General features: G+C 41.5%; 1 protein-coding gene across 4 annotated transcripts; it reads right to left on the bottom strand.

The window, feature by feature from the left end:
- Positions 1-208: 208 nt before the first annotated feature.
- Positions 209-25,752, bottom strand: LOC125328506 (cytochrome P450 27C1). 4 transcript variants are annotated; one of them, XM_048309280.1, is made up of 9 exons: positions 25,178-25,752; positions 20,417-20,607; positions 18,563-18,762; positions 16,553-16,762; positions 15,099-15,262; positions 6,634-6,800; positions 5,795-5,873; positions 4,909-5,112; positions 209-2,445 (listed from the first exon to the last, which is right to left on the bottom strand). In XM_048309280.1, the coding sequence occupies exons 1-9, from the start codon at positions 25,499-25,501 to the stop codon at positions 2,329-2,331; spliced, it is 1,656 nt and encodes a 551-aa protein (XP_048165237.1). In that variant the 5' UTR covers positions 25,502-25,752; the 3' UTR covers positions 209-2,328. The 4 variants fall into 4 exon arrangements, 2 of the variants coding, with proteins under 2 accessions (XP_048165237.1, XP_048165238.1); XM_048309281.1 differs by having other exon boundaries at positions 20,417-20,534; positions 25,178-25,266; XR_007204745.1 differs by lacking the exon at positions 209-2,445 and adding an exon at positions 5,255-5,421 and having other exon boundaries at positions 5,015-5,112.
- Between the last annotated feature and the right edge of the window lie 465 nt (positions 25,753-26,217).

The raw sequence follows: 26,217 nt of genomic DNA, 5'->3' as shown, positions 1-26,217 counted from the left end.
AGTACACTTAAAACAATGTTATCTCTCCTTCTGCCAGGTCATTATATACCTTAAATTCTTGTACGAATCCTCATCTTTTCTAGCTGAATTATTAATTTCCCATGGAGCAGTGAATCTTTCAGTTCTATACAACAAGTTAAAGACTTTAAGCTGCTAAAGAAAAATGCAAACATAAGTAGTAATTAAAATAAGAACCAAGACTTGTAAATTCTGTATAAATATTTTATTATGTATAAAAGACAACTTACATGGATAGATGCTCTATTAGAAAAAAATACTGGCTGTTTTCATGAAAAGACTCAAATGCTATAAAAAGTATTTTAGAATGTCTCTTCCATCTTCTACAGTGATGTATTACTTAGGGACTGATACCAAGTAACAGATGTACTGCAACATAGCAGTGGCTGGTGTTTCTAATGATGCTGTGACAAAGCAAAAGAAAGGCACCATATGGCATCCAAATTTGGATTCAACAAGTCAACAAAACCAGGCAGAGGTATGGAGTCAAATACTCAGTCCATAGACTTTTAAACAGATGTTTGAAAAACATCTCCTTCGGGATGTCAGCTGGCTCTGGCAAATACAAATCTCTTCATTTGATTTAAGATGGAGACAATTGAAAATAACAATGGGAAAGAAAAAAAAAAAAGATAGAATAATTGGAAGACCTGGAAAAATCAGAAGGCAAATTTGTTCAAGGAAAATACTCCCAAACAGAATACCTGGTTTTCTTACAGTACACATATATGCTCAATACAAGAATAACATTTTAAAGTCCTTATGTAAGCATTTAATCCTCTCATAGATCAGATCAATTTTGTTTTTCTTTTGTCTAAACCTTGAAAAGGCACCACAAAAAGGAACAAAATACCACAACAATGTGACTGTAGTAGCTAGCTATGTGAAATTTCATGTATACCATTAAAACTACAGTGTGGTATTTAATTTCTAACCTGTCTTTGGCTTCCAAAGGCTAGACAAACAAAGAAAAATGTTGTCATTTTAAAATGCAAAACTTTTGCTAACTTTGCTGAAATATTTATGATTGTCAGTATGTAAACTACCTCCCTAACAACAGTCAGAGCCTGACATGTAAACAGTTAATGATACATAATTACATATGTATCATATTAGGATATGCAGGTTTGAGCACCATTCAAGGCATAACATGGACACAAGGTACAAGGTTTCTCTCAAAAATGAGAATGTAAGGTTAGTGCAGTGATACTAAAGTTATCCAAAGTATCATGCAAAAGAGAATTTTCTGTTGGCTGTCATAGGAAAAATAATAGCATTTAAAAACCAACCAAACAGACAAAACAACCCCCCAAAAACCAATCCCAAATTTCCAGATGTCCACACTTTCTGTTAGGCACTAGACAGTAAAAAAATCTCTCTGAATACTTCAGTAGTCACATTTCCATCCTACAGAACTTTGTATTTGCCTATGGGTTCAGCAAGTTAAAATGGGAAGTTTCCAGTTCTTACTGTTGAAGAACTATGAATAAAAGTAGCATTTTAATTAAATGATAAAAATGTAACAACTACCTCCTTTTAATATTTACATTTGGGTTTGGCATATTAGCTAGAACAGTGACAGTGGCTTGTGCTTTGGTGATGAGAACAATGCCTGGCTTCAAGCTCTCCAATGTGATATTTAAACTTTCATTTTTAAGACTTTTAATTTTTTTTAACTATATAGAAACATTTTATGGGGATTAAGTTTAGATAAATTTGCATATGTTCTGTATTTCAAGTCTAAACAATGTGACATAAGTTGTATTTTTTCTATCCTTGCTTTTCATATTACTGGATTTTTTTTTTTTTAATACATGGAGAGTAAATGTTTTTACAGATTTTAAAAAAATCAGTGTTACATGGAAACTTTTAAAAAACACTGGAGGAAAAGAAACAGGAGAATACAAACTTATACATGCAGCTAATTTTCACATATACAGTAATCCCCTTGCTCTCAAATACAGTCACTGAGTAGCAATGTAACAAAACCACTGAATGATACTGACATGTCTGAATTTACTTTTGGTTGGCTTTTTCAATGCATGTGTTGCTATTACTAGGAATTCTCCCAGATAAAAGGAGATCCTCAGTGCAAGAAGGATTTTTTTTTTTGTATATATTTTCATATGTGTAATTAGCTGTTACAGGAGAGGTAACTGCTGTTATGTACTGCTAGAACTAAGGCAGAACATAATACTTCATGATGTTGTCAAATACCTAGAAACCAGAGAACAAACATGTTTTAAACTTCCACAAAATGCAAACCTGTTTCCATGAAAATTGCATAAGTACTTCCAAAACATTTGAGTTTCATTTTCTGTCAGAAAATCTCACATTGATGGAGTTTCCAGGAGTCAAAAGTCCATGAGTTTTGGCATGAACTGGTTCTGTTTTGGAAGAAATCTTGATTTCAAAATTCTGAAGTAGCTGTGAACATAAACAGGACAAGTATTAGAAAAACTGCAAAATTACTGATGAAGATTAGCCTTTAAAAAAGAGAAGAGACTGTCACAAGCAAAATTTGCATTGCCAGTTCTGCAGAGTTTAAGTGCTATGATTCCCATCCAGGAAAATAAAATAAGGTATTACAAGGTAAAGATTATAGTTCAAAATCTTCCTCCTCTGACTGAGGGAGGACTGAGCAAGTCCTTTCTGAAGAACTTCCAGATTAAACAGTCTGAACTATCAAAGAAACTAAGGTCTCTTTCAAACCTTGTGAGGTTCCTCTCTATGTGTTTTTGATTTCACTTCCTTTAATATCAATCAATATGTGAAATTATTAAGAAAGCAATAGGAGTCCCAATCCCATCAGACACATTTTTCTGAACAAAAAATACCTCAGCTGTCTACTTTTACACCTTCAAGAGGGAAATACTGCAACATCCTCAACTTTTCCTAATAATAAATCTCAAACACTTTTTTCTATAAATTAAGTAATTATCCCTTATCCTTCTCCTAGTATGACTGATGACCAATGCATTATTTTCCTATATATAACTGCCTTTTTCAGAGTCAGATGTTTGACAAAAATGTTATCTAACTTTTCTCTTTTTTAAGTCCTTCTTGTTATTCTCTTTGTCTTCCAAATTTCCTTGAATTTGCCTATATTGTCCTTAAAATGCAGTGTGCAGGGATGGCTGTTTATCACTGCTTAGTGAGGATGCATCAGTGTTTGGCAAGACTGAGTAATTTAGCTCATCTTTCTGACATACAAAATGCTTGCTAATGCTGCAAATATAATCTAGAATCACATTGCCTTGTCAGAATAGACTGATTTTTTACTATATCCCTCCAGTATGTTCCTATGGTACTAATATTACCCAGACAGTTGTTCATAAATTTGTATTTATGCATTTATTTCTTCTCAAGGGCACTAACTTGCAACTGTCATTAGTGAATAATTTTGTGCTGCTTCTGGAACATTTCTCCTTTTTTTTTTTTTCATAATTCTATATTTACATCCCCTGATTTTAACTTAATTCACATCAGCTTGGTATCCCATGCAAACTGTAAAAGTATTCTCTAATCCATCACTTACACTGTTAATGAAAATACTATTAATGAAATGCCTAAATGAAAATAAATGCCATAATGAAAATGCCTAAATCAAATGCAGGACAGACTTTTATAGAATTTTAATTAAATGCTTTCCCAAGTTCAACAGCAAATATTTGATAGCTACTACCTCCAGCTATTTCCTTTTTCCAACCAGCTGTGCATGCAATTTATGGACACTTCCATGTGGAACAAATTTTATTAATTTAATATAGAGAAAAACATACAGGACGTGTGAAAATACTTCCTGAAGTCAGAGTACATGACTTACTTTATACCCCCATATTAGGTAAGCGATCAAGTCAAAGAAGGAAATCAGACTGGTCTGAAACAATTTCTCTTTGATGAGCTCTATGTGTTTCTAATTTTAAATCACTTAAATATCATCTCAATGTTTGTAAATAGGTTATGTGCTGGTTTGTTCTAGTTTCTGTCCAGAAAACAAAGCAAGTTCTCCATTGCTTCCTCGAGCCTCTTTCTCAAAAAGATGGAAGCATGTTTTTTAACCCAGCCCCCTGGGAGCTCTCTCACTCTCAGGTTCAAAAGACAGGTGCTAATTTTTCAGAGATTGCGCTAGAAATTTCCTGAAGGAAATCCAAAGACAAATTCAGTCAAGCTTTGCTTTGAATACGTAAAATGGATCTAAAAATTTTTATAGTTAAGTAACTATAAATAGTTACCAAATCTTTGAGATTTGATTGCACAATCTGGACTCATTATTTGAGCTGAAGGGGGTCTTGTAAATGACAAAAAATGTAGTAGCTGTTGGGAATGTTTTCTTTATTATATGAACCAATCAAAACCAATATATATCAATATGTACCAACTATTTATATAACTATGAATTATGTGTATCTAAAATGATAATGAGTTAGAAGAAAGAACAAGAAGAGACAGAAAAGCACAGAACACAGAAAAATTCTACTATTTGTCATCACACTGTGATCAGTACAAGGATATAAAATCTATTTTACATCTTTGAAAGTTCTGAATTCTTCTAACTAAAAAATAGAAACTGAGCAGGTAACCATTCTAATATACATTAAGGAACACCTCTGATTTTCTTACAAAAGCCTTCTGTACCAAATCCATATATTTCCCTAACAAACTTACCTTTACCATCATGTGTACTATACCATCTACAATGTAGTTTAAGTACTATGCTACATTTCAAGCAGGATTATTTTCAATTTTCCAAGTCTTTGTAGGATGAGTACATTAGACAATAGTCCAAAACAAAGGTTTTGAGCACTGTAGGGTATCCAGAAATGGCATACATAAAAAAAATAATACCAATTCACTTTTCTTCTTGAAATGCTGTCACATAGTTCTAACCTGAATCAGTGCAAGATGGATTTCCAGCTCTGCAATTCTTTTTCCTACACAACTTCGAATGCCATAACCAAAGGGGATGGATCCAAAGTTGTCTACTCTGTCCAAATTATCTTTTCTCAGCCAGCGCTCAGGTCGGAACTCATTCGCCTCTGAGAAATTTTCTTCACTGTATGAAGTAGCATAATGACAAAGTGCCAGTTGAGTCTAAGGAAAGAAATGACATTTATGTTTAGCTAAATCCAATGCACATAACAAAATTTAAAAGCACTTGCAATTACTGTAATTTCTGCAATAAGAGGTGATAAAAATTAAGTATCTTTGAGTAATTCTAAAGACAAAAGGATACCTCAAAAATCAAATCCCTTTCTCAACTGGTCAAAGGAAATAATCTTCAAATTGTTCTCAATCTTGCTGGATACATTAGAGAAGATGCAGTGGGGAAGGAGATGGGAACAAAAGTCACAAGTATTGGGAATTGTTTCATGAAGTTGCTACGCGAAAAAGGAAGAAACTCTACAAAGGGAATTAACAGACAAAGAATTAGAAAACTGCAAGAATAATGAAATTCATGCTTTTTTAATTGAATTGTACCATTTACACAGAGATGTTATTAATAGACGCCACCCTCAAGAATATTAAGAATAAGTCATGATGATAAATTTCATTTGCCGGTGAGGACCCAAATAAAAAAATATCAAAACAACAGCAACAAGTCAATCATAGCATCCATTTGTGGCATATAAATGGGTATTACTGAAATACTTTCCTCTTAATGTTCTAGCATGGTGAAATCTTTTAAAATCAATGAAGTGTGTACATGTTGTAGCAGATCATATTTCACACACAAATTAAACTGCTCTCTGCAGAGGACTGCAACAGAACCTACCCCTTTAGGTATCAAGTATCCTCCAATGATCAAGTCTTTTTGGGTCACTCTTCCATTTCCTGGCAATACTGGATATAACCTAGAGAGAAATATTTATCTGAAGTTCAACAGTAATAACTAATACAATTTTTAAAAGTTTAGATTCCAATTTGCATTCACAAATATGCAGCATGAATGCCATATCCATTCACAGCAAAAATGTTTTTTGGAAGTACAGAACACCTTGGAGCTTCAAGGACTTTGAATCATCTGTGAGAATATGAACATCATCTGAGAGAAGTTATTTATTGTAACTGAAGGTTGAGTTATTTGGTCTATGCATTTATTTGCTTTACATATGTACAAGCACAAAGTTAGGTGGTCAACCTGGAGACATTTTAGCACTACTGCTAAAGCCGAAAAAGCCTTATTGATGCCTTCTTTAAATCCTCTTACTCTCCTCACCTCATGATGAACATTCAGTATAAACATATTAAAAGAAGGATGTCACATGCCTTTAATTTAAATCAAGAAGCTTAAAATTATTGATGTGGCACTGCAAAGTACCAGTGGGGGGGAGGAGGTTTTTACATTTCATCATACAGAATAAAGGGAAAAAATCAAGCCTTCAATTCCGGACCTTAACAGACATGCCATACATGTGTGATACCACTGAGAAACATTAACATTATATAATCTATCTTATTCACTGCTTGAGTATTCTTGGACACAATACTGCTACAAGAAATAAAAGTAGAAGCTGCAAATAGCAGTAGCAACAATTAAATAAAAATGCTAGAACTGACTCAAAATCCATTAGAATAACATGGAATTAAATCTTTCAGTTGTCTGCTACTTACCTCAAGGTTTCTTTCAGGACAGCCCTAATCAAAGGCAATTTTGGGACATCGTCAGCAACTGGAACTTGATCTTTCCTCATCTTATTGACTATTTCCTCATAAACACGTTGCTGAACCTCTGGGTGCTTCGCCAACAAGTATATTGCCCAGGACAAAGTAAAAGAAGTCTAAGGAAGAAACCACAATCATCATCATGAAGGCCAACAAGACTAAAAATAATTTCAAGCCAAGAAAAACAATCGGCTTTCAACTATGTGTTTTATATGTTTAAAGTTATGAAACAGACTGGCAATGATTCACATCTGGATTCTGTGGAATGTTGCCAGACTTCAACATCCCCTCCTTCATCCCTTTTCCATCTAAAAGTCCACCACATATCAAAACAATCCATGTTGATATTTTCCCAATGAAATATAAAAAGCAACAGACAAACCAAATGCAAACCCAATTATGTAAACAATATTGAAACATAAACACTCTAAACAGTAATGGATTAAGTTAGTTGTTAGTTTTCAATATGCATTTCACCTTTCCTTCCAATAAAAACACTTCACAGGAAACAAGACAACAAAATACTACTCAGAACATTTCCAAACCCTTTTAAGCATATGGTGGTCCCCTCATAGCATCCACAGAACAGAGCAGATATAATCTCTGCTAAGATTATATTTTATCCTTTGGTAAGCAATGCTACATCACTATGTTGTGGGTTTTAGGAGTTCTCCTTTTGTTTTTCTTTTTCTCCTAAAGAATTTTCCCCATATGTGTTGCCAGGAGACAGTAAGGGCTGGATACTTCAGAGAGACAAAAGACCTGGCCACAGCAGCATAGGTCCAGCTGACTGCTCTCTTTTACCTGGGGTTTTCTCATCTAGGGCAGAGATGCCATGAGATTTGAACTGGGAAAAAGGGATTGGGTGCAGCCCCTAGTTCTCTTGCCCTCTCAGCGTTTGGAGGGGAGAGAGGATGTGGTCGCTGTGGGGAGAATTCATCACCACTGCGGGGTTCTGCCTTCTGCTGCCTTCCTTCTACCATGAGTGGAGCTTGCTCGCTGGAGCAGCCATCGCACTGGGACCCTATTTAACACCCTACCTCACTAAAAGAGGGACTTTTTCACCATCTGCTGGGGTGCCTCAGGGGAAAACCCCGGGATCCCAAGCCCGCCTTTCCCTGCCCTGCTAGGAGCCAGGCTGCCGCTGCCATGCCCCCACCGTTCCTTTGCCACTGCTCTGAGCCTTTGCCACATTGTAGCTCCGCATCCCCTGCCTGCCCAGATGTCCTGGGGTTCCCACTGCAGCTCCAGAGTTTGATACATCTCGTCTACCACCCCGGATTTGTGCTCCTCCCTGATGCTCCAGCCTACTGTTCCCGAGGGTCTGGCCGGACACCGGGATCGGCTGCCCAGGGGGTTTGTGAAGCCTTTCTTCCATCCCTTCCCGGGATCCCAAGCCGCCATTACTGCGTGCTCCCCGAGCTCGCTCCGGAGCGCCCCCTGCAGCCGCGGGGGAACCATCGCACCTGCCCTGCTCACCGGGAGCCGCCAGCGCCCCTGCCGGCTGCGAGCGGAACTGCACCCGAGGGGAAAGGACCTGACAGCTGAGAGGGCTGGCACTGGGTTTGTGCTTCTGTTTGCTGGTACTGCCATAGTTACTGCTGTTCGTTTGCCTTGTTATCTATATATTAATAAAGAACTGTTATTCCTATTTCTCATACCTTTGCCTGAAAGCCCCTTAATTTCAAAATTATAACAATTTAGATGGAAGGGGGTAACATTTTCCATTCCAAGGGAGGCTTCTGCCTTCCGTGGCAGACACCTGTCTTTCAAACCAAGACAGATCTTGGCACCCAATGTGGGGCTCGAGGGCATTGGGAGAAAACAGTGAAAAAGGAATAACAGATCCTGGATAACCTCATTTTTGTGTGCTGAACATTGAAACCTCATTAGGCAGCACCATGTGGTCTAGCTTACCCTGGTTCGGGTGGCACGTGGTTGTTTCTCCCCTTTGCACCTCCTTATCTAAACATGGTTCCTATGACTAAGGCCACTGTGGCTGTTACCCAGTTTGCACTATGGGTCAATAAAGTGAAGAATTCATGGGCTTTTAACTTCCTCCAGAATGTGGGTACATGGATAAAGGGCTATCACACACTAAGTGCATGTTTTTTGGGGTTACATTAAAAGTGGTACCTTCTGTGAGGAAATAACACCAGGGTAAGTTTTCTCCCAACCCTTCAACCAGTTCTTTAGGCCTACCCCACCAGCTTTCGAAGGGTTTATATTTCCTCTAGATACTAGCCAAGTGTTTCTGATAGGCCTACTCTATTTAGCATTTTATTTACCTCTAGCAAGTATGGCCAGGGAGGGAATGATAACCAGGGCTAGAAGAGTCCTTCCTCTAGCCATGAAAAGGCACAGGAGAATCAGTGTTGCAAAATAGAATTATTGGGATCAATAAAAGGACTGTACAAGCAAAAACTCTGCATGAGAAAAAGGCCTGTATGAGAAAAAGGCCTGGGAAACAAAGAGGGAGTTTTGAAGATGTACAGCTGTGCAGATAAGACCTGGAGAGGGGAGGTGAACTCTGAATTCTTTTAATCATAACATAACTGTAGAAGCTTGCCAATGTAAGTCCAATTAGGTAGAAGCAGAAATGCGCTTTGATAAGTTTTAAGCCACTTAAGAGTTAACAAGTTGGTATACTATATAAGTGCCTCTGGATTGCTAATAAACGGAGCTTGCTCTTATCAACCACATTGGTTTTGGACTGCAATTTCTCCCCCCGCCGGAGCCACTGGGCCTCTTTTTCAATTCTAACAAATCAGATCTTTTGGATGATGTGGATCCAATGGCCCGGCACATCAGAAATACGAAGAAATTGGTTGATACTGGTGCACAGTGTACCCTAATGCCATCGGGACACGTGGGGGCAGAACCTGTTTCTATTGCTGGGGTGACCAGGGATCACAGCAGTTGAACCTATTGGAAGCGGAGGTGAGCCTGACTGGGAAGGAGTGGCAAAAACATCCCATTGTGACTGGCCCAGGGGCCCCATGTATTCTGGGCATAGACTTCCTTCAGAACAGCTATTACAAAGACCCAAAAGGACTCAGGTGGGCTTTTGGGATTGCTGCTGTGGAGGCAGAGGGCAATAGGCAGTTGAACACCTTGCCTGGACTATCAGAGAATCCTTCTGCAGCTGGGCTCCTGAAGGTGCAAGAGCAACAAGTGCCAATTGCCACCTTGACAGTGCATCACCAGCAGTATCGGACAAATCGAGATGCTGTGATCCCCATCCATCTGTGAGCTGGAGAGCCAAGGGATGGTCAGCAAGGCCCACTCACCCTTCAACAGCCCCATCTGGCCTGTGCACAAGTCAGATGGAGAATGGAGATTGACTGTGGACTGTCATGGCTCTACCATTGAGCGCTGCTGTGCCGGACATGTTGGAGCTCCAGTACGAGCTGGAGTCCAAAGCAGCGAAGTGGTACGCCACTGTTGACATTGCTAATGCATTTTTCTCCATTCCTTTGGCACCAGAGTGCAGGCCTCAGTTCGCCTTCTCCTGGAGGGGCATGCCGTACACCTGGAACCGACTGCCCCAGGGGTGGAAGCACAGTCCCACCATCTGCCATGGACTGATCCAGGCTGCATTGGAAAAGGGTGAGGCTCTAGAATATCTGCAGTACATTGATGACATCATTGTGTGGGGGAACACGGCAACGGAGGTATTTGAGAAAGGGGAGAAAATCATCCAGATTCTCCTGGAAGCTGGCTTTGCCATCAAAAGGAGCAAAGTCAAGGGACCTGCCCAGGAGATCCAGTTCCTGGGAGTAAAGTGGCAAGATGGACGACGTCAGATTCCCACCAAGGTCATCAGTAAGATCATTGCGATGTCTCCACCGACCAACAAGAAGGAAACACAAGCTTTCCTAGGTGCCATAGGTTTTTGGAGAAGGCACATTCCTGAGTACAGCCAGATTGTGAGCCCTCTTTACCTGGTTACCCACAAGAACGATTTCCACTGGGGCCCTGAACAGCAGCAAGCCTTCGTCCAGATCAAGCAGGAAATTGCTCATGCGGTAGCCCTTGGCCCAGTCAGGACAGGACCAGAGGTGAAGAACGTGCTCTACTCTGCAGCCGGGAGCCATGGTCTGTCCTGGAGCCTCTGGCAGAAGGTGCCTGGTGAGACTCGTGGCTGACCACTGGGATTCTGGGGCCGAAGATACAGAGGGTCCAAAGCCAACTACACTCCCACAGAGAAGGAAATCTTGGCAGCTTATGAAGGAGTCCAAGCTGCCTCAGAAGTAATCGGCACAGAGGCACAGCTCCTCCTGGCACCCTGACTACCAGTGCTGGGTTGGATGTTCAAGGGAAAGATTCCTTCCACGCATCACGCCACCAATGCCACTTGGAGCAAATGGATTGCCCTCATCACACAGAACGCCCATATTGGAAACCCAAATTGCCCTGGGATCTTGGAAATAATTACAAACTGGCCGGAAGGTGAGACTTTTGGATTATCTTCTGAAGATGAGGAGGAGTAACTGACATGTGCCAAGGAAGCCCCACCATATAACGAGCTGAGTGAGAAGGAGAGTGAAAGATGATATGCCCTCTTCACTGATGGTTCCTGCTGAATTGTAGGTGCTAGCCAGAAATGGAAAGCCACTGTATGGAGCCCCACACGACAAGTTGCACGAGCTACTGAGGGAGAAGGTGGATTGAGCCAACTCACTGAACTCAAAGCCGTCCAGTTAGCTCTGGACATTGCTGAAAGAGAGAAGTGGCCAAAGCTCTACCTCTACACTGATTCATGGATGGTAGCCAATGCTCTATGGGGTTGGCTGGAAAGGTGGAAGAAGGCCAGCTGGCAGCGTAGAGGAAAACCAATCTGGGCTGCTGATGAGTGGAAAGGCATTGCCACTCAGGTAGAGAAGCTACCCATGAAAGTCCATCAATGTAGATGCCCATGTCCCTAAGAGTCAGGCTAATGAAGAACAGCGTAACAACGAACAGGTAGATCAGGCTGCGAAAATAGAGGTGTCCCAGATAGACTTGGATTGGAAACACAAGGGAGAGTTGTTCCTAGCTCGATGGGCCCATGATGCCTCAGGCCATCAGGGCAGAGATGCCACCTATAAGTGGGCACGAGACCGAGGGCTGGATTTAACCCTGGACAGTATCTCCCAGGTGATCCATGACTGTGAGACATGCGCTGCGATCAAGCAGGCCAAGCGGGTGAAGCCTCTGTGGTATGGTGGGCGATGGTCCAAATATAAGTATGGGGAGGCCTGGGAGATTGATTACATCACACTGCCTCAAACCCTCCAAGGCAAGCGCTATGTGCTCACAGTGGTAGAAGCCACCACTGGGTGGCTGGAGATCTACACTGTGCCTCATGCTACTGCCCGGAACACCATCCTGGGCCTTGAAAAGCAAGTCCTTTGGAGGCATGGAACCCCTGAGAGAATTGAGTCTGAGAATGGGACTCATTTCAAGAACAGCCTTATAAACACCTGGGCTAGAAAACATGGCATTGAATGGGTGTACCACATCCCTTACCATGCACCAGCAGCTGGGAAGGTTGAGCGGTGTAATGGACTGCTTAAATCCACATTGAAGGCAGTGGGCGGGGGGACTTTCAAAAACTGGGAGGTGCATTTAGCAAGAGCCACCTGGTTAGTTAACACTTGAGGCTCCACCAGCCGAGCAGGCCTTGCCCAATCCAAACCCCTACAAACAACAGACGGGGATAAGGTTCCAGTGGTGCACATGAGAGGTATGCTTGGAAAAATTGTTTGGGTTAATTCTGCCTCGAGCAAAGACAAACCCATCCGTGGGGTTGTCTTTGCTCAGGGACCAGGTTGCACCTGGTGGGTGATGCAAAAGGATGGAGAGACCCGATGCATATCTCAAAGGGACCTTGTTTTAGGGTGAACTACCCATGGCACTGTACTTGTATCTGTATCTGCATGTACATATGTATATAATTGGGGTAATGCATGTATGTATATAGTTTAAAGGTTTAAGTTTGATGTAATATGCTAATATGGGAAAAATGCAGGGTGGACAATGTTGGGGTTTTAGGAGTTCTCCTTTTGTTTTTCTTTTTCTCCTAAAGAATTTTCCCCATATGTGTTGCCAGGAGACAGTAAGGGCTGGATACTTCAGAGAGACAAAAGACCTGGCCACAGCAGCATAGGTCCAGCTGACTGCTCTCTTTTACCTGGGGTTTTCTCATCTAGGGCAGAGATGCCATGAGATTTGAACTGGGAAAAAGGGATTGGGTGCAGCCCCTAGTTCTCTTGCCCTCTCAGCGTTTGGAGGGGAGAGAGGATGTGGTCGCTGTGGGGAGAATTCATCACCACTGCGGGGTTCTGCCTTCTGCTGCCTTCCTTCTACCATGAGTGGAGCTTGCTCGCTGGAGCAGCCATCGCACTGGGACCCTATTTAACACCCTACCTCACTAAAAGAGGGACTTTTTCACCATCTGCTGGGGTGCCTCAGGGGAAAACCCCGGGATCCCAAGCCCGCCTTTCCCTGCCCTGCTAGGAGCCAGGCTGCCGCTGCCATGCCCCCACCGTTCCTTTGCCACTGCTCTGAGCCTTTGCCACATTGTAGCTCCGCATCCCCTGCCTGCCCAGATGTCCTGGGGTTCCCACTGCAGCTCCAGAGTTTGATACATCTCGTCTACCACCCCGGATTTGTGCTCCTCCCTGATGCTCCAGCCTACTGTTCCCGAGGGTCTGGCCGGACACCGGGATCGGCTGCCCAGGGGGTTTGTGAAGCCTTTCTTCCATCCCTTCCCGGGATCCCAAGCCGCCATTACTGCGTGCTCCCCGAGCTCGCTCCGGAGCGCCCCCTGCAGCCGCGGGGGAACCATCGCACCTGCCCTGCTCACCGGGAGCCGCCAGCGCCCCTGCCGGCTGTGAGCGGAACTGCACCCGAGGGGAAAGGGCCCGACAGCCGAGAAGGCTGGGACTGGGTTTGTGCTTCTGTTTGCTGGTACTGCCATAGTTACTGCTGTTCGTTTGCCTTGTTATCTATATATTAATAAAGAACTGTTATTCCTGTTTCTCATACCTTTGCCTGAAAGCTCCTTAATTTCAAAATTATAACAATTTAGATGGAAGGGGGTTACATTTTCCATTCCAAGGAAAAAACTGTCACACACTAAAAATGGAAAATTAATGGTCCGAAAAATTAGAAAATTAATGGGATGAATAACTGCTTTTCTTAACCAAACATCAAAAGCTCTGCAAAGTCATAAGCCCTTGGGATATTTAACCAATGGAATAATATTCAGGACATAAAGATTTACATATGCGCCTTATTTTGGAATTCAAAAGTGATACTGTTGGGGTTTTTTTGTTTTCTCAAGAAATGTTAAAAACTTCCTTAAAACAACAACAAAAAATTCTGAATTCAATTATCCAGGGAGTTTTAATTTTCTTTAAGAACATTTTACTTTTTTACTTATTTTAAGCTTTTCTACTGTATGACTATTAAAGTTCTACATAGCACTTTCTTTATCAAATTAATATAATTTCTTTTAAAATTTTGTTCCATTACAATCATTATAATAGCAGCGTTCATTGATACATATAACTCTGTATACATTGTATATACAATAACTCATCTTTCCTTATTCTTCTGATTGTCATGCTACAGTCAGTACTGAGTTACACTGATTTCATATGATAGGAGTAAGAGGAGGGGAAGATACACACATGACATTAATGTTTCTTCAAATGATCTATATGGCAAAGCAGAAGAATAAAGAATAAGAGACACTTAAGACACATTCCTAGATGTTAACATATTGGATGCACCAGCCCCATTAGTCCTGAACCCTTACCACAGCTCTTTGCCTCAGCATGACTCTATGTTGCCAGCAGAAGCAGGGGTAGAGTGAACTTACGCCTTACCCACATCATTGCTGGCCTAACATCCCCCTCCTAATGGATTCCAGCAGAAATCAGGTATCTGATCCATAATGTGCGTCCCAATCGATTTAATTAGCCACACATGAAAATCCTTTACCAAACTCTACATAGGAGCTTGTTGATCAATTTTTTTCACACTACCTTTCAGCTAACTTTTCTATTGTGGTCTACCTAAAGTAGCACAAACACCAACCTGATAAACAAACTAGTAAAAGAAAATGTGTAAAATACAAGCTGAATGTAAAGACAATTGCTATTTTATCTGTTTAATAAGTCTGTGGAACAGACTCCCAAGTGATGGGTTCCTTCCTGCAAACCACAGCTAGAACAGAACACTGACTTCATTCCAGTGGAGAGATTACACAGTACAGGAAATATTTTGTATCACTTTAAAGGCATCAAGGCTTAAATGCGTTAAAAATTACATCCTTATAAACAACATAACCCCCCTGAAGAGAGCTGCTAGTGATACTGGTTTATGAAAACAGCTATGCACAAGAAAAATGGTAACAAGCTTACTGTGTCCACTCCTGCCAGAAGCATTTCAGTCATGTTGGCATAGATCTCTTCCAAAGTAAGTTCCTTACGCCCTAGGAGGTCTGTAAGTAGCCCACCATTCACTACTTCTCCTTGGTCAAGCTGAGACTGAATAGCCTTCAATTTGTTGTCAACATGGATTTGACCTTTGGGATTCAAAATAATTGTTAAGCCTCCATTTTTATTTTTCTGCTGGTTTCATTCAGTAATCACATTGCTCACTTATGCTACACTGCACATCCAGGGGAAAAAAAATTCTCTTTTCTCATGGAAAAGGTCTTAGAGTGGTGGTGGAGGTCCTTGGGTACTCATGGCAAGGAAAGATTGAGCTGACAGGAACCTTGGAAGCTCACAGCATGAGAATGCTGAGCACAAAGAAAGGACACAAGAGACTCCAGTTTTCCCTTTTCTCCAGGGAAGCTCGAGGCCAAGTTCTTACACCCACCTGGCTTTTTTTTCTGATGACTCTGCAAGAAGTGGTGAACTCTGCAGAACATGCTGCAACCCAGCACAGAGAGGCTGCTACAAGATGCTAGCAGCAACCAGAAGGTCAAAGCCACAGAACTTAATTACTCTGAGGACAAAGATGAGGAGCATCAAGTAGTAACAAAAATTGAAAAACTTCAGTGAATGACACGCTGAGCAATTTCACCCACAGTTCCATGTATACCTTAGTGACTGCAAACAGCATCTTTGGTCAAACAATGGATTAAGAGGAGAAAAGTTCCTCAGAAAGTTAATGACTCACAGAATGAGCTTACAAAAAACGGAAAATGCATGCAGCTTTCTAATATTTGAGAGAGAAAAAGGATTCAGGTTTTTTTAACACTCAAGAACATTAAAAAAAATTGCAAAGACAACTCCTTCTGCCTACTTACATGAACGTACATGAAAGCCGATTCATAAAGCAGCCTGGAATGTTTTATTTACCAAAAACCCCCATATTGTAGTACATCAATGTACTTCGATGTCAACTTATACACTTGTATATATATATAAATAAAATTTTAAACATGTTTAATTAATTGCCAGAGCCTAGTTTATTAACTTTCTAGTCAGTTTTAGTGGTGATTATTTGTCAGGGTGCTTAACTAAAATTTTGCTGAAGTCAATGAAACTACCGTCATTAAAATTGAAGTGGCTTAAGATAAAACCTTCGCAAAGAACTTGGACCTGGAGTGACAAGTGGGTACTGAAACAGATGAAAATAAATAAAGAAAGAGCAGTATAAAAAAGGAGAGTTTTGAAATGTACTAGTAAAATTTGTTTTCAGTAAAATATTTTTTAAAACAGTTCCCCTGTCCAGCCTGCATTTAATATGAAACTTCTGCCACAATGTCTTCTTACAATTTTAGAAGAGAAATGCAGCTTGTCCCATTCAAACACACACAGAACCTGCACAAATACAGCTGAACTTTTCTACTACTAAGTCTTACTAAATTTGAAGAGTCCATCCCAGGATCTGCAGAACTCTCTCCAGGGTTTTGGAATAAGTGGACGAAGCCATTTGGGAATAGCACCTGCATACATAGTGGTCTTAAACATGCTAAACATCAATTCCAGAGCCTCAATATATTCAACAGTCTGCTGTGGGACGTTGTTTTCCAGGCAGCCCAACCGACATTCGTACAGAATAGTCGCCACACCTGCACGTAAAAAATCAAAGAATTGGCTATACATATGCATCACTACGTATTAATAATTTAAGGAATTAACTAACAGAAAATTTAACTACCTTACAAGAAATTATTATTATTATTATTATTGTTGTTGTTGTTGTTGTTGTTATTATTACTACTTCAGTTGGGGAACAGATAGAACAGAAATTCGAAACACAGTAAAATAGCCCAGCTAAACAATGTAGCAAGAGAGTAGTTGCTATGTCAGTAATGCTCAGCATGAGAAGACAGACAGGAATTCCATCAGAAGTAGAGCAGCCTCCAGCCTGTTTGCTGTGTTTTACATTGCACTACAAATCCTGAGCCTGCCCTGCTGGCCTTTGAACCCACAGGGACACGCAAGTCCAAAGACATTTCTGATAACTGGTGACAATGCAGGAGTTTCCACCAGTGGCTGTGTCTGCCATCAGCTGGTAGCAAATGAATACTGAATCTGTATAAATGGATAGAAAGCTTGCACTCCAGACAGTGCTTTTACTGCACACACCATACTCCACCCAGCCCTGAAAAACAGCAAGCGTGACACTGTTGCAAGTGATGATGTTGACTGTCTCTTGTTGTGACTTGCTGTAATTTTCACAGATGTTTTTATGCAGTACTGCAGGCACCCCCACTAGAAATTATCTTTACTGACAAAAATGATTTTAAAATTTGGTTATTTTCAACTCAATCTTCCTTCCCTAATTTTCTTCCCTGGGAAGATATTTTTCTGTGCCTTTTATTTTTTTTGTGCCTCTTTCAGAAACTGCTAGTTCTTATACCTCCTCTTGCTGCTTAAATGGTCCTTTTGAAGAAATCTTACGTATTGGTTCCCAAAGAGTTACAGTGTAAGTTAAATAAACAGCAAGTCATATAGAAAACAAGTGTGTGCCAGGCACAAGTTATAAATGAAAAACTAAAAGAATGTGAAGAATTTACACTGATCCATCAGTTATAGTGAATCTGTAAGCTCACAGTTTGAAATTCTGTAAACTGGTAGTTAAATGCCATTTTTAGACACTATTAATGTGAAACAGACCAAGCAGACAGCCAGCAATTTGATACATCTTCGTAAGTGAGCAATTTGGAAATTCTTCAAATCCCAAATTACTCAGCTGCCTGTCAGCAAAGAGTACCAATGTTTTTAAAAGGTATTACATATAACAAGATGGGGTTGTAAGCAGTCAGTTAAAGAAATACATGAAATAAACATCACCAAGAGATTTCTGTAAGAACACAGGAAATGCCAACCAGGCTCAGGCCAGGGTTCCATTCAGCATTCCCTCATTAATGGTAGCCAGTAGCAGATGATATTAAGGCAAGCATAACAATCCCTCATTTGGCATGCATAAGCAGGGAAAAGCAGTATCTTTTCCCACATTAAGCTATGAACTGAATTTAGGTACATCACATGGGGATTCCCCATTGGAATTTGGCTGGTATATTGTGAAATTAACATGTCTTAGAAGTCACCTGTTAGAAGGTCAGCACCCTTATTCTTGAGAAATCAATACAGAAATACAGAGTACTGAGACTGTTCAAGGCCTTGCTTGAACATTTCACCTATACGCCAGCTTTTCCATGGGAATTGCTCCTTAATACAAGGTATCAGGTCTTTGGACTCTGCAAAGGAATTCTACTGATACCCACTGCACTAACGAGGAAGACACATGAATGCAGAATATCAAACTTCCCTTTTCAGATTAATCACAATGAGGCACAGTCATTTGACAGAAATGCCTAACCACAACCACGCTGCTTTTCTTTACAGATCCAGCCCAAGCTTACCTTCCATTGAATACTTGAAGAAAAGTTTGTTAACATTGGTCACTGTTTCTCCATCTTCCTCTTGACTTCTGAGGCTGTGGATTCTTTTAATTAAGTCTGCGATAACTTCATTGACTCCTTCAGAGTAAACAGCTACATCTCTGGGTTTCAGAATTTTTTGGCTCAGTACACTTCTCATTTTTAGCCATTGCTCCCCCTCCCTAGAAAAAATTATCAATAATATCTATACATAGTTTTCCTTAACAATCATCAGTTGAGTAAAAGCTCTGCAACCAAACCGTTTGCAATTTTTCATGTCATATGAAAGCAAGTAGGGAAAATGAAAATCATGATAATGTATATTTTGTATTATGCTCCTACAATTTTATTCTGCATTTTTTGCACATCCTCATTAAATTTCAGTGTTGCAACATGTATGTTCAGGTGTAAGTCAATCTCTGGGTTGAGTGACAGAACTTGCCCACTCAGTGCTCTGAATTTGACAAGTGTCCCTATGTTAGTCTGTTAGTAGTAGCTAATGCAAGAAATTAGTAGAATATTCTATTAAAATTATTTTAAATAAGTATTTGAATGGGTAGTCTGCAAAACTGCTTGTACGCAGAATCAGTACTTAATTACCAAATAAAGGTATCACATTCAGATCTGACAAATCAACAACTTGAGCTGGTACCATAAATCCCATTACCGATACATCACTTTCAGCTACCCCAATTCTAAACCATCAAAGTAATAAGAGAGAAGACCTACCTGTAGAGAAACAACTTAGAGCTACAGATTCTGCTTTAGATGAGCTATGCTTGGAAACCTTTGTGCTGAAGACTAAAAATCTGAATTGCAGTATCTAAATGCTCAGTATGAGCTGAGTATTTGGGAACAGTGATTCCAGGGATATCTTTCAATTCCTTATGAAAACGGGAAATTATCTTTTAAATGTTTATTTTTAATTATCATATTTCCCATTACTTTTTTTACCTAGAGCAATGCCATTGCAAGGCACAGAAACTTACTGGCCAGCAGAAAAATTTGATCTCTTTAACAGGTATTTTCTGAGTCTCCTGATTTAAGATCTCTTTCTATTAAGTATCAAGGAACTGTTAGTTTGAGTCTCAACTGCAGCTTAAGATTTGAGTCTACAGTGCAATATATAAAGCCTTTTGCTACCATGAAAAAACAGACTGTCCATGACTCAGGAAATTATCTTCCTTCTAAATAAACATCCTATGTCAGTGGGGACTGTGAGTAGGTCCCAGTGGGAATTAACCACACCCACAGGCTCTGCCAGGTTATACAAGCTGAACAGACAGATAACTCCTCTCGAATCAGCCAGATTCAAAAATATCTGTGTGGGGATGCACTATGGTGTGAATTCACCATCTCTACATTAGTCTACTGAGGGGGCACTTCGGTGGACAATAAAGCCAAAACCAATCTGAGCCAACAATTCCGCACAGCACACTGCCAACCAGATGGAACAGTCTAGAACTGATGCAATAAACCCACATTCATGCAGTGCAGTGCCAAAGATAGTAAGCTCTAGTCTGTAAAACTGCTTGCAGGTAAGTGAGGCAGCTCAGACAACTCCTGTTTATCAACATTCCCAAAGATTGTATTCATGCAAAGTAGCTCACTTTGTAGTGTAGTTCAACTACACATCATTACCATCCCTTTGAAACTTCACAGCAGAACAGACAAATTCACAGCATTCACCACAAATACCTACTCACTTCCCCCCACTAGACACACAGATTTCCCCACACAGAACAGCCTGATTTCCCAGATGACCTGTGCAGTCCTTCAGAAAATCACTGAACTTATACAAGAAAACAAGGCAAGTGGAGGAGTAACAACACTTACGCAGAAATGAGTCCCGTGGATTTCCCCCGTAAATCTCTGTACTCCTGCCAGGATTCCATGTTGGCTCTTTGTGGTGCTCTGCCTTCTGCTCGGAGGACTTGAGCAACCATGTCTCGATCTGCAATGGATACAACAAACTGGGGACCAAAGCGAGACTTGAAGATCTTTCCATATTCCTGAGTGTGCTTTTGCTACAGCATCACCAACAAAGAGAAACAGAAGTCAAGTATTACTAAGGAAAACTATCACAAAAGGAAACTGACAATTTGTCATACACAATCTCTCACATCTCAAATTTTATCTCCAGCCTTCCAGTCAAGGAATAGTTTGAAATGTCAGGAGAAGCATCTAAGCATTACAGTGAAATATTCACAAGGAAGAGAGGTCACACAGTTCAGGACTCCTGACTGAAAAGACCAAAAGCTCTAAGGCACAGAGTGTGAGTGAAACCAAACACTGAGAAGATGAAAGGACCTGGTGCACTTAAAAATACATCCCTTCAGATCAAACAGGTTAGAAAGAATGTCTGCAAAAATTAAAAACGTGAAAGCATATAGGGTTAAATTAACAGCATAATACAAAGATATAATTTAATATCTTTTGTAAATCACTACTTACTCTATCATTTAATTGCTTATAGAAAAGCTACGTTTAAGTTTCTTACACCTAACCAAGAACAATGACAGCACAACAGCCTTTTGGAAAAAAGGAAAAAACTGCATTTTGGAACAGATTTGTCAGCAGTGAACTTGAGAGAGACGTATGACAATTCTGCAAAAGAAGGAAAAAGGTGGGGTCTTATTCTTGCAGTGAGGTTTATTGAGTGATTGATCCACAAATCATGTGATTCAAGCTGAAGGCAAGCAAGAGGATTGGAAATTAATAAAGAAGATTGGAAAACATTAAACTGTGTATATATATTAAAACAAACAAAACCAACCCAAAAAGTTTTCCAGTCAGAATGCACTATCACTGTCCCATTAAACCTTACTGATTATTTCAAATAAATTTCATTCTGACATGGTCATGAAGTGAAATTCTCAACTCTTAGAAATCCACTTGGAGTTGAGGTACCTCCTCATTTCAGAGGGGAAAAAAACACACCAAAACTGCAAAGCAGTTATTAAAAAGACATTATTAAAACGTAATCAGTTCTAAAGCCTTTATTTCTGGTTAAAGTATTAAGACGTAAACTGACCAAAGCTTAACTTTGACACGTTACCTACATTCTAATCCAAAGACATCTGCACACAGAGTTATGCTGAATATAAACCAAAGGTGGTTGACACCAACTACACTTGTGAAAGTCTAGTATTGACCCAAGATTAACTTATGTGAAATATATTTTATTCAATCTTAGTTACAGGGATGAATTGTTTAATTGCCAACAGTTTAAGACACATGAATCACTCTTCAGAATATGATACCAAGTGCATATAAAAAATGTAACACTTTTTGTGTGGTTTCCAAATAAGCCATGAGTTCTGCAGTTGTGGTCTCTGCCAGTCACCTCTCAACTACTTTTGGAACACAATGGCCAACTTAGACTGAAGTTCTAAAGGTCTCCCACAACGATATTCTTACCGTTTTCAAAAGTCATTATCTGGATTCATGAGACACACAGTCATCCTGCTGAGGGAAATGCTACAGCAGGACTCAACTGCTGTCCTTTCTGCTTGGTCTGCTCCTAACCAACACCACAGGGAGAGCAATGTATGAACAAGCACTCCCAAAATCCAAAGTATCTCTTGCCTTGGAGATATTTTAGGGATACTGAACTTGGAGATAATAACTTTGAGAGTATATGCCTTTAAAGGAAGACATGAGCTGGGAAAGGAGTGCAGCAAGGAAAAATCAATGGAGTGAGGGGACTACAGAAAAACAGGTTCAACAAATGTTGCTATTTATAGAGCAGCTTGGTTTTTTCACTGATGGTGAGGTTTACATGGGACAATGAACTTCAACAGAAAATAAATCAAGTGACAAGCTATCCAATCAATAAATTAAATACTAGTTTTAAACCAGAAATGGACAGGCACAAAGTATTTGGACATTTTTTTCTTTCAATAGAATGAACATCAGTCTATACATTTCACATATTAAAAAATGCCCAGGATTTCTTTTTCCATATTTTCCATCATAACATGGGTTTTCCTTTCCCTTGTTCCAAACCTTGAAAATGTTCCACTCTAGTGCCTCACATACCACTCTCATGCCAGTCATTCTTTCACACACCATAAATTCAAACTGCCAGCATCCAAATCCCTCCCTCCTCACCTTTCTTTTCTTCATCCTTGCATAGCACTGATGAGACAAAAGAGATCTAACCCCATCAAATTAAAAATACTTTCCCTTCATCTTAATTGCAGTAGGCATTACTACTTTGGCCAGGACTAACTGGAACCATGTTACTGAGAACAGGACCTCCTTTGTGAAAAAGTGCTCGGCTTCCCCACACCTTCTGCATATAGCGCACAAATATTTGCATGCACTGAAGGACAATGTTTAAGTAGCTGTGCTGGTTACCAAAGGGTTTGGTATTAATTCATTCCTGACATTCACTGTATTGTTAAATTTAACAGACTGTTATTAATCCAGTTAATGCCTGCTTCCATCTATGTGTAGGCAAACAGGGCATCTTGTGATTTTTGAGACTCTAAGCAGAATAAATACTGGTATTATATTGCAACTTCTCCTTATCCTTCCTCACACTTTCCTTTCTAGGAATAATATTCACTAAAGAAAGAAATACCCATATCAGCTAGTGGTAGCAAAAAGCATACACTATTTAGGACGTCTTACATTCTTTTTATTATTTTGAATAGTTTTCACTGTTTTGACAGGGAAAGAACTTGAAACCAATGGTAACATCTTTTTTAGTGTTATGAAAATATGATGAGTACCTCTCCAATTCTGTACACCACCACAGAGTTAGAGAAAAAAAAAAGAAAAAAGCTTTGGTTGTCTTCAAGTTTCATATGCATGTCTTGGTTAGCAAGCAATCAAATTCATCATCAGCAATGTTGTTTCGGTGCCATGGAACACAGCATACACCCTAACATTTCTTCTTAAAAATCTGAATGGTAAATATAACAAAGCTGGACAAAACTAAGCAACTTATGCAATTCTTTTTTTTCCTGACTCCTGCCTCTTTCTGGTGTTTTTAGGACCTTTGTAAATCTTAACTTTCGAGTTTTGATTCTCAAACCACTTAAAAGTTCTGTTTTCTTTAGTTTCCCTTTTCTGTTTTTATCTCCCTTTCTCTTTCTTTCTGAAATTTCAATAATTTTCAGGCAGCAAACCTCTTGGGGCTGACTGTGAATTTCTTCCTAGCGATTTGGGAAAGATCACTAAAAAAAGCAAAATAATAAATCCGCCATTTGAGGTATTCTCAACGAGATCTGCACTGCCGGTGGAAAGCGTTATGGATCCACAGCTGCAAAAGGGTGAAACACACCTCTTTACTCCCTTATACTCAAGTGCTTCCTTTAAAATAGCTTGGACTACACAGGGAAAGGGCCCCAGGAGATGCACTGTGGCTTTTCAGGAATGAAACCCACATGTTTGGCAAGCAACCAAAACAATTCATCTCTGGATAGCGACAGCCTTACGGTAAGAGTGCTGCCCATGCCAGCATCCCCGAGGCGCTGCACAGAGAAGGAGGATCCTTGTCCACCCAGCTCCCGCCGTGCCACGCAGGGATAACGCGCCTCACCCACCCCCACCAGGTGCGACCGACGGAGGGGACCCGCCGCGGCCCGCGGGACACCACAGCAGCAGAGGTGCCCAGACCACAGAACGCTTCTCAAGCCCCACCCGGGCTCTGGCTCCCTCGACCGCCTCCCCCCACTTCAGCACCGCCACCCGCCAGGTGACAGAGCCGCCCTCCCCCCTTGCCTCCCCTCACGCCGCCATCCGGCCCCGCTTCCCGCCACCCGCTCCCCTCCCCCGCGCCAGTGTGGCGGCCGGGGAGGGGGCGGCAGGGCCGGCAGCGCCAGTCGCCGCCACTCCCGGGCCTGTCCCTCACGCCCGGAGAGGTTCAAACCGCCCGCCTCCTGCTGAAGGGACGGGGGCGGACAGCGCTGACGGCAGCGGGGCCCGGCGCATCTTCCGCCCCGTCAGGGGATTGATACAGGCAAAGTGTGTTTATGTAAGGGGAGGCCGGGGTAGGAGAGACAAAATGGTCTCTGAACACAGCGGAGCAGCGCCGGGCCGGGCTGAGGGAAGGGCGGCGGCGGTGGCGCCTCAGCCGCGGCAGGGCTGGGGCGGCCCCGGGTGCCGGCACAGCCTCACGGCGCGGGTGGGTGCTACGGTCTAAGATTCCGGGAAAGCCCACGCTTCCCAGCCCTGCCTGCCAAAAATAAGCCCTCTGCAAGCTTGTGAAACAGCCCACTTAAAAATAAATAAATGATACCTTTTTTTTTTCTTCTTTTTTTCCCCCCCTTTCAGCCTGAGGCACCTCCCCAGCGGTTCAAAACGCGCACAAAGATTAGCGGGGAGCGCTCGCGGGCACCGGGGCACGGGGAGCCGGGATCGGGGATCCCCTGCGAAACAAAACTGCCGGAGCCTCCGGTGCTGCGGGAACTGGAGTGGGGGATCCCCTGAATCCTGCCTCTCCCCAGCGGGAAGGCGGCGCGGCGATGCCCAGCTGCGGTGCTGCTAAGCCGGCGATTCACCGGTGTTTAGGAGGGGAGGGGAGGAAAGGAAAGGTATAAGTAATCCTGGCGTGATTAAAGCATTAAGTAGCCGAGTGAGCTGTACCTGGATTTCATGAATGCGGCCGAAGCCGTCCTTCCAGAAGAACTCGTAGAGGTTATAGAGGGTGTTGGGTCCCGGCATTTCGTGCAGGCTCTTCACCCTGCCCAGGCGGCCCGGGGGAGGCTCCAGCAGCTCCGCCTCGCGCCCTTCGCCTTTGTTCCCCGCCGCTGGCCGCGGGCTGCTCCTCATCTGCAGGGACTGGCTGCTGCAGAGCCGGGACAGCCCGGGAAACCTGCTGCTGGCTAAAAGTGCCTGGTAAAAGTAAGTCCTCTCACATTCAAGCGTCTGCTTGCATTTCATCGTCAAAACTCTGGTGAAGAACGACATGCTTTTTAATTTCAGAAGGGTCCAGTTTGCTCCTGCAGCTGCTTTTCTGGTTGCTCTTTCTTCAGTGCCTGCTTTAACTTGTAAAAGCAGCACTTCTCTGTGGGGATAAGAAGCGAGCAGAGTCCTCAGGCAGATGCAAAAGGGTGCTCTTTATTGCCACAAATCAGGCCTCTTTAAGCAGTTAGGCCTTTGTAAGTTACATATTTTCAAAGGACAACAAATATAATTCAACCAACCACCATAAGCCATGATGTGAGCATGTGACGGTTATATAACTTGTTTTTTGAGGTTACGTAACTCTTTTTCTACCTCTGTTCCAGCTGAGTCAGTCCCAGAATCCTTTTCTACTTAGCTGAAGTACAAGTGATGCCTGAAGATGCCACCTAAAACAGACTAAACAAGAATAAGACCCCAAGATGGACGGCAAGTTCTTCTTCTTATAAGTTTGGTTCATTTGCATATCAGGGTTAATTCTCCGATTAAAGCTTCAGTTAATGATGTATGAAGAAAATGAGTACAAAAGCTAAATTTTAGCAATATAGTATTGAACATTTATTAGTAGAACAAAGGGAAATCACAGCGCTGGGGTGCTTGGCAATATTGCCAGAGGTGCACTCCATTCATTTTACTGTGGACTTAAGTACTCTCTTTAACTGTTACATATTCATTAAGCCCAGAAAGTAATTTACACTTCACTCAACTTGCCCCCCCCTCCG

This window comes from Corvus hawaiiensis, chromosome 7, assembly GCF_020740725.1.
Source record: "Corvus hawaiiensis isolate bCorHaw1 chromosome 7, bCorHaw1.pri.cur, whole genome shotgun sequence".
Taxonomy (NCBI): domain Eukaryota; kingdom Metazoa; phylum Chordata; class Aves; order Passeriformes; family Corvidae; genus Corvus; species Corvus hawaiiensis.
Note: the sequence above shows the minus strand (reverse complement) of the source record. Positions and strands in the feature narration are given on the sequence as shown.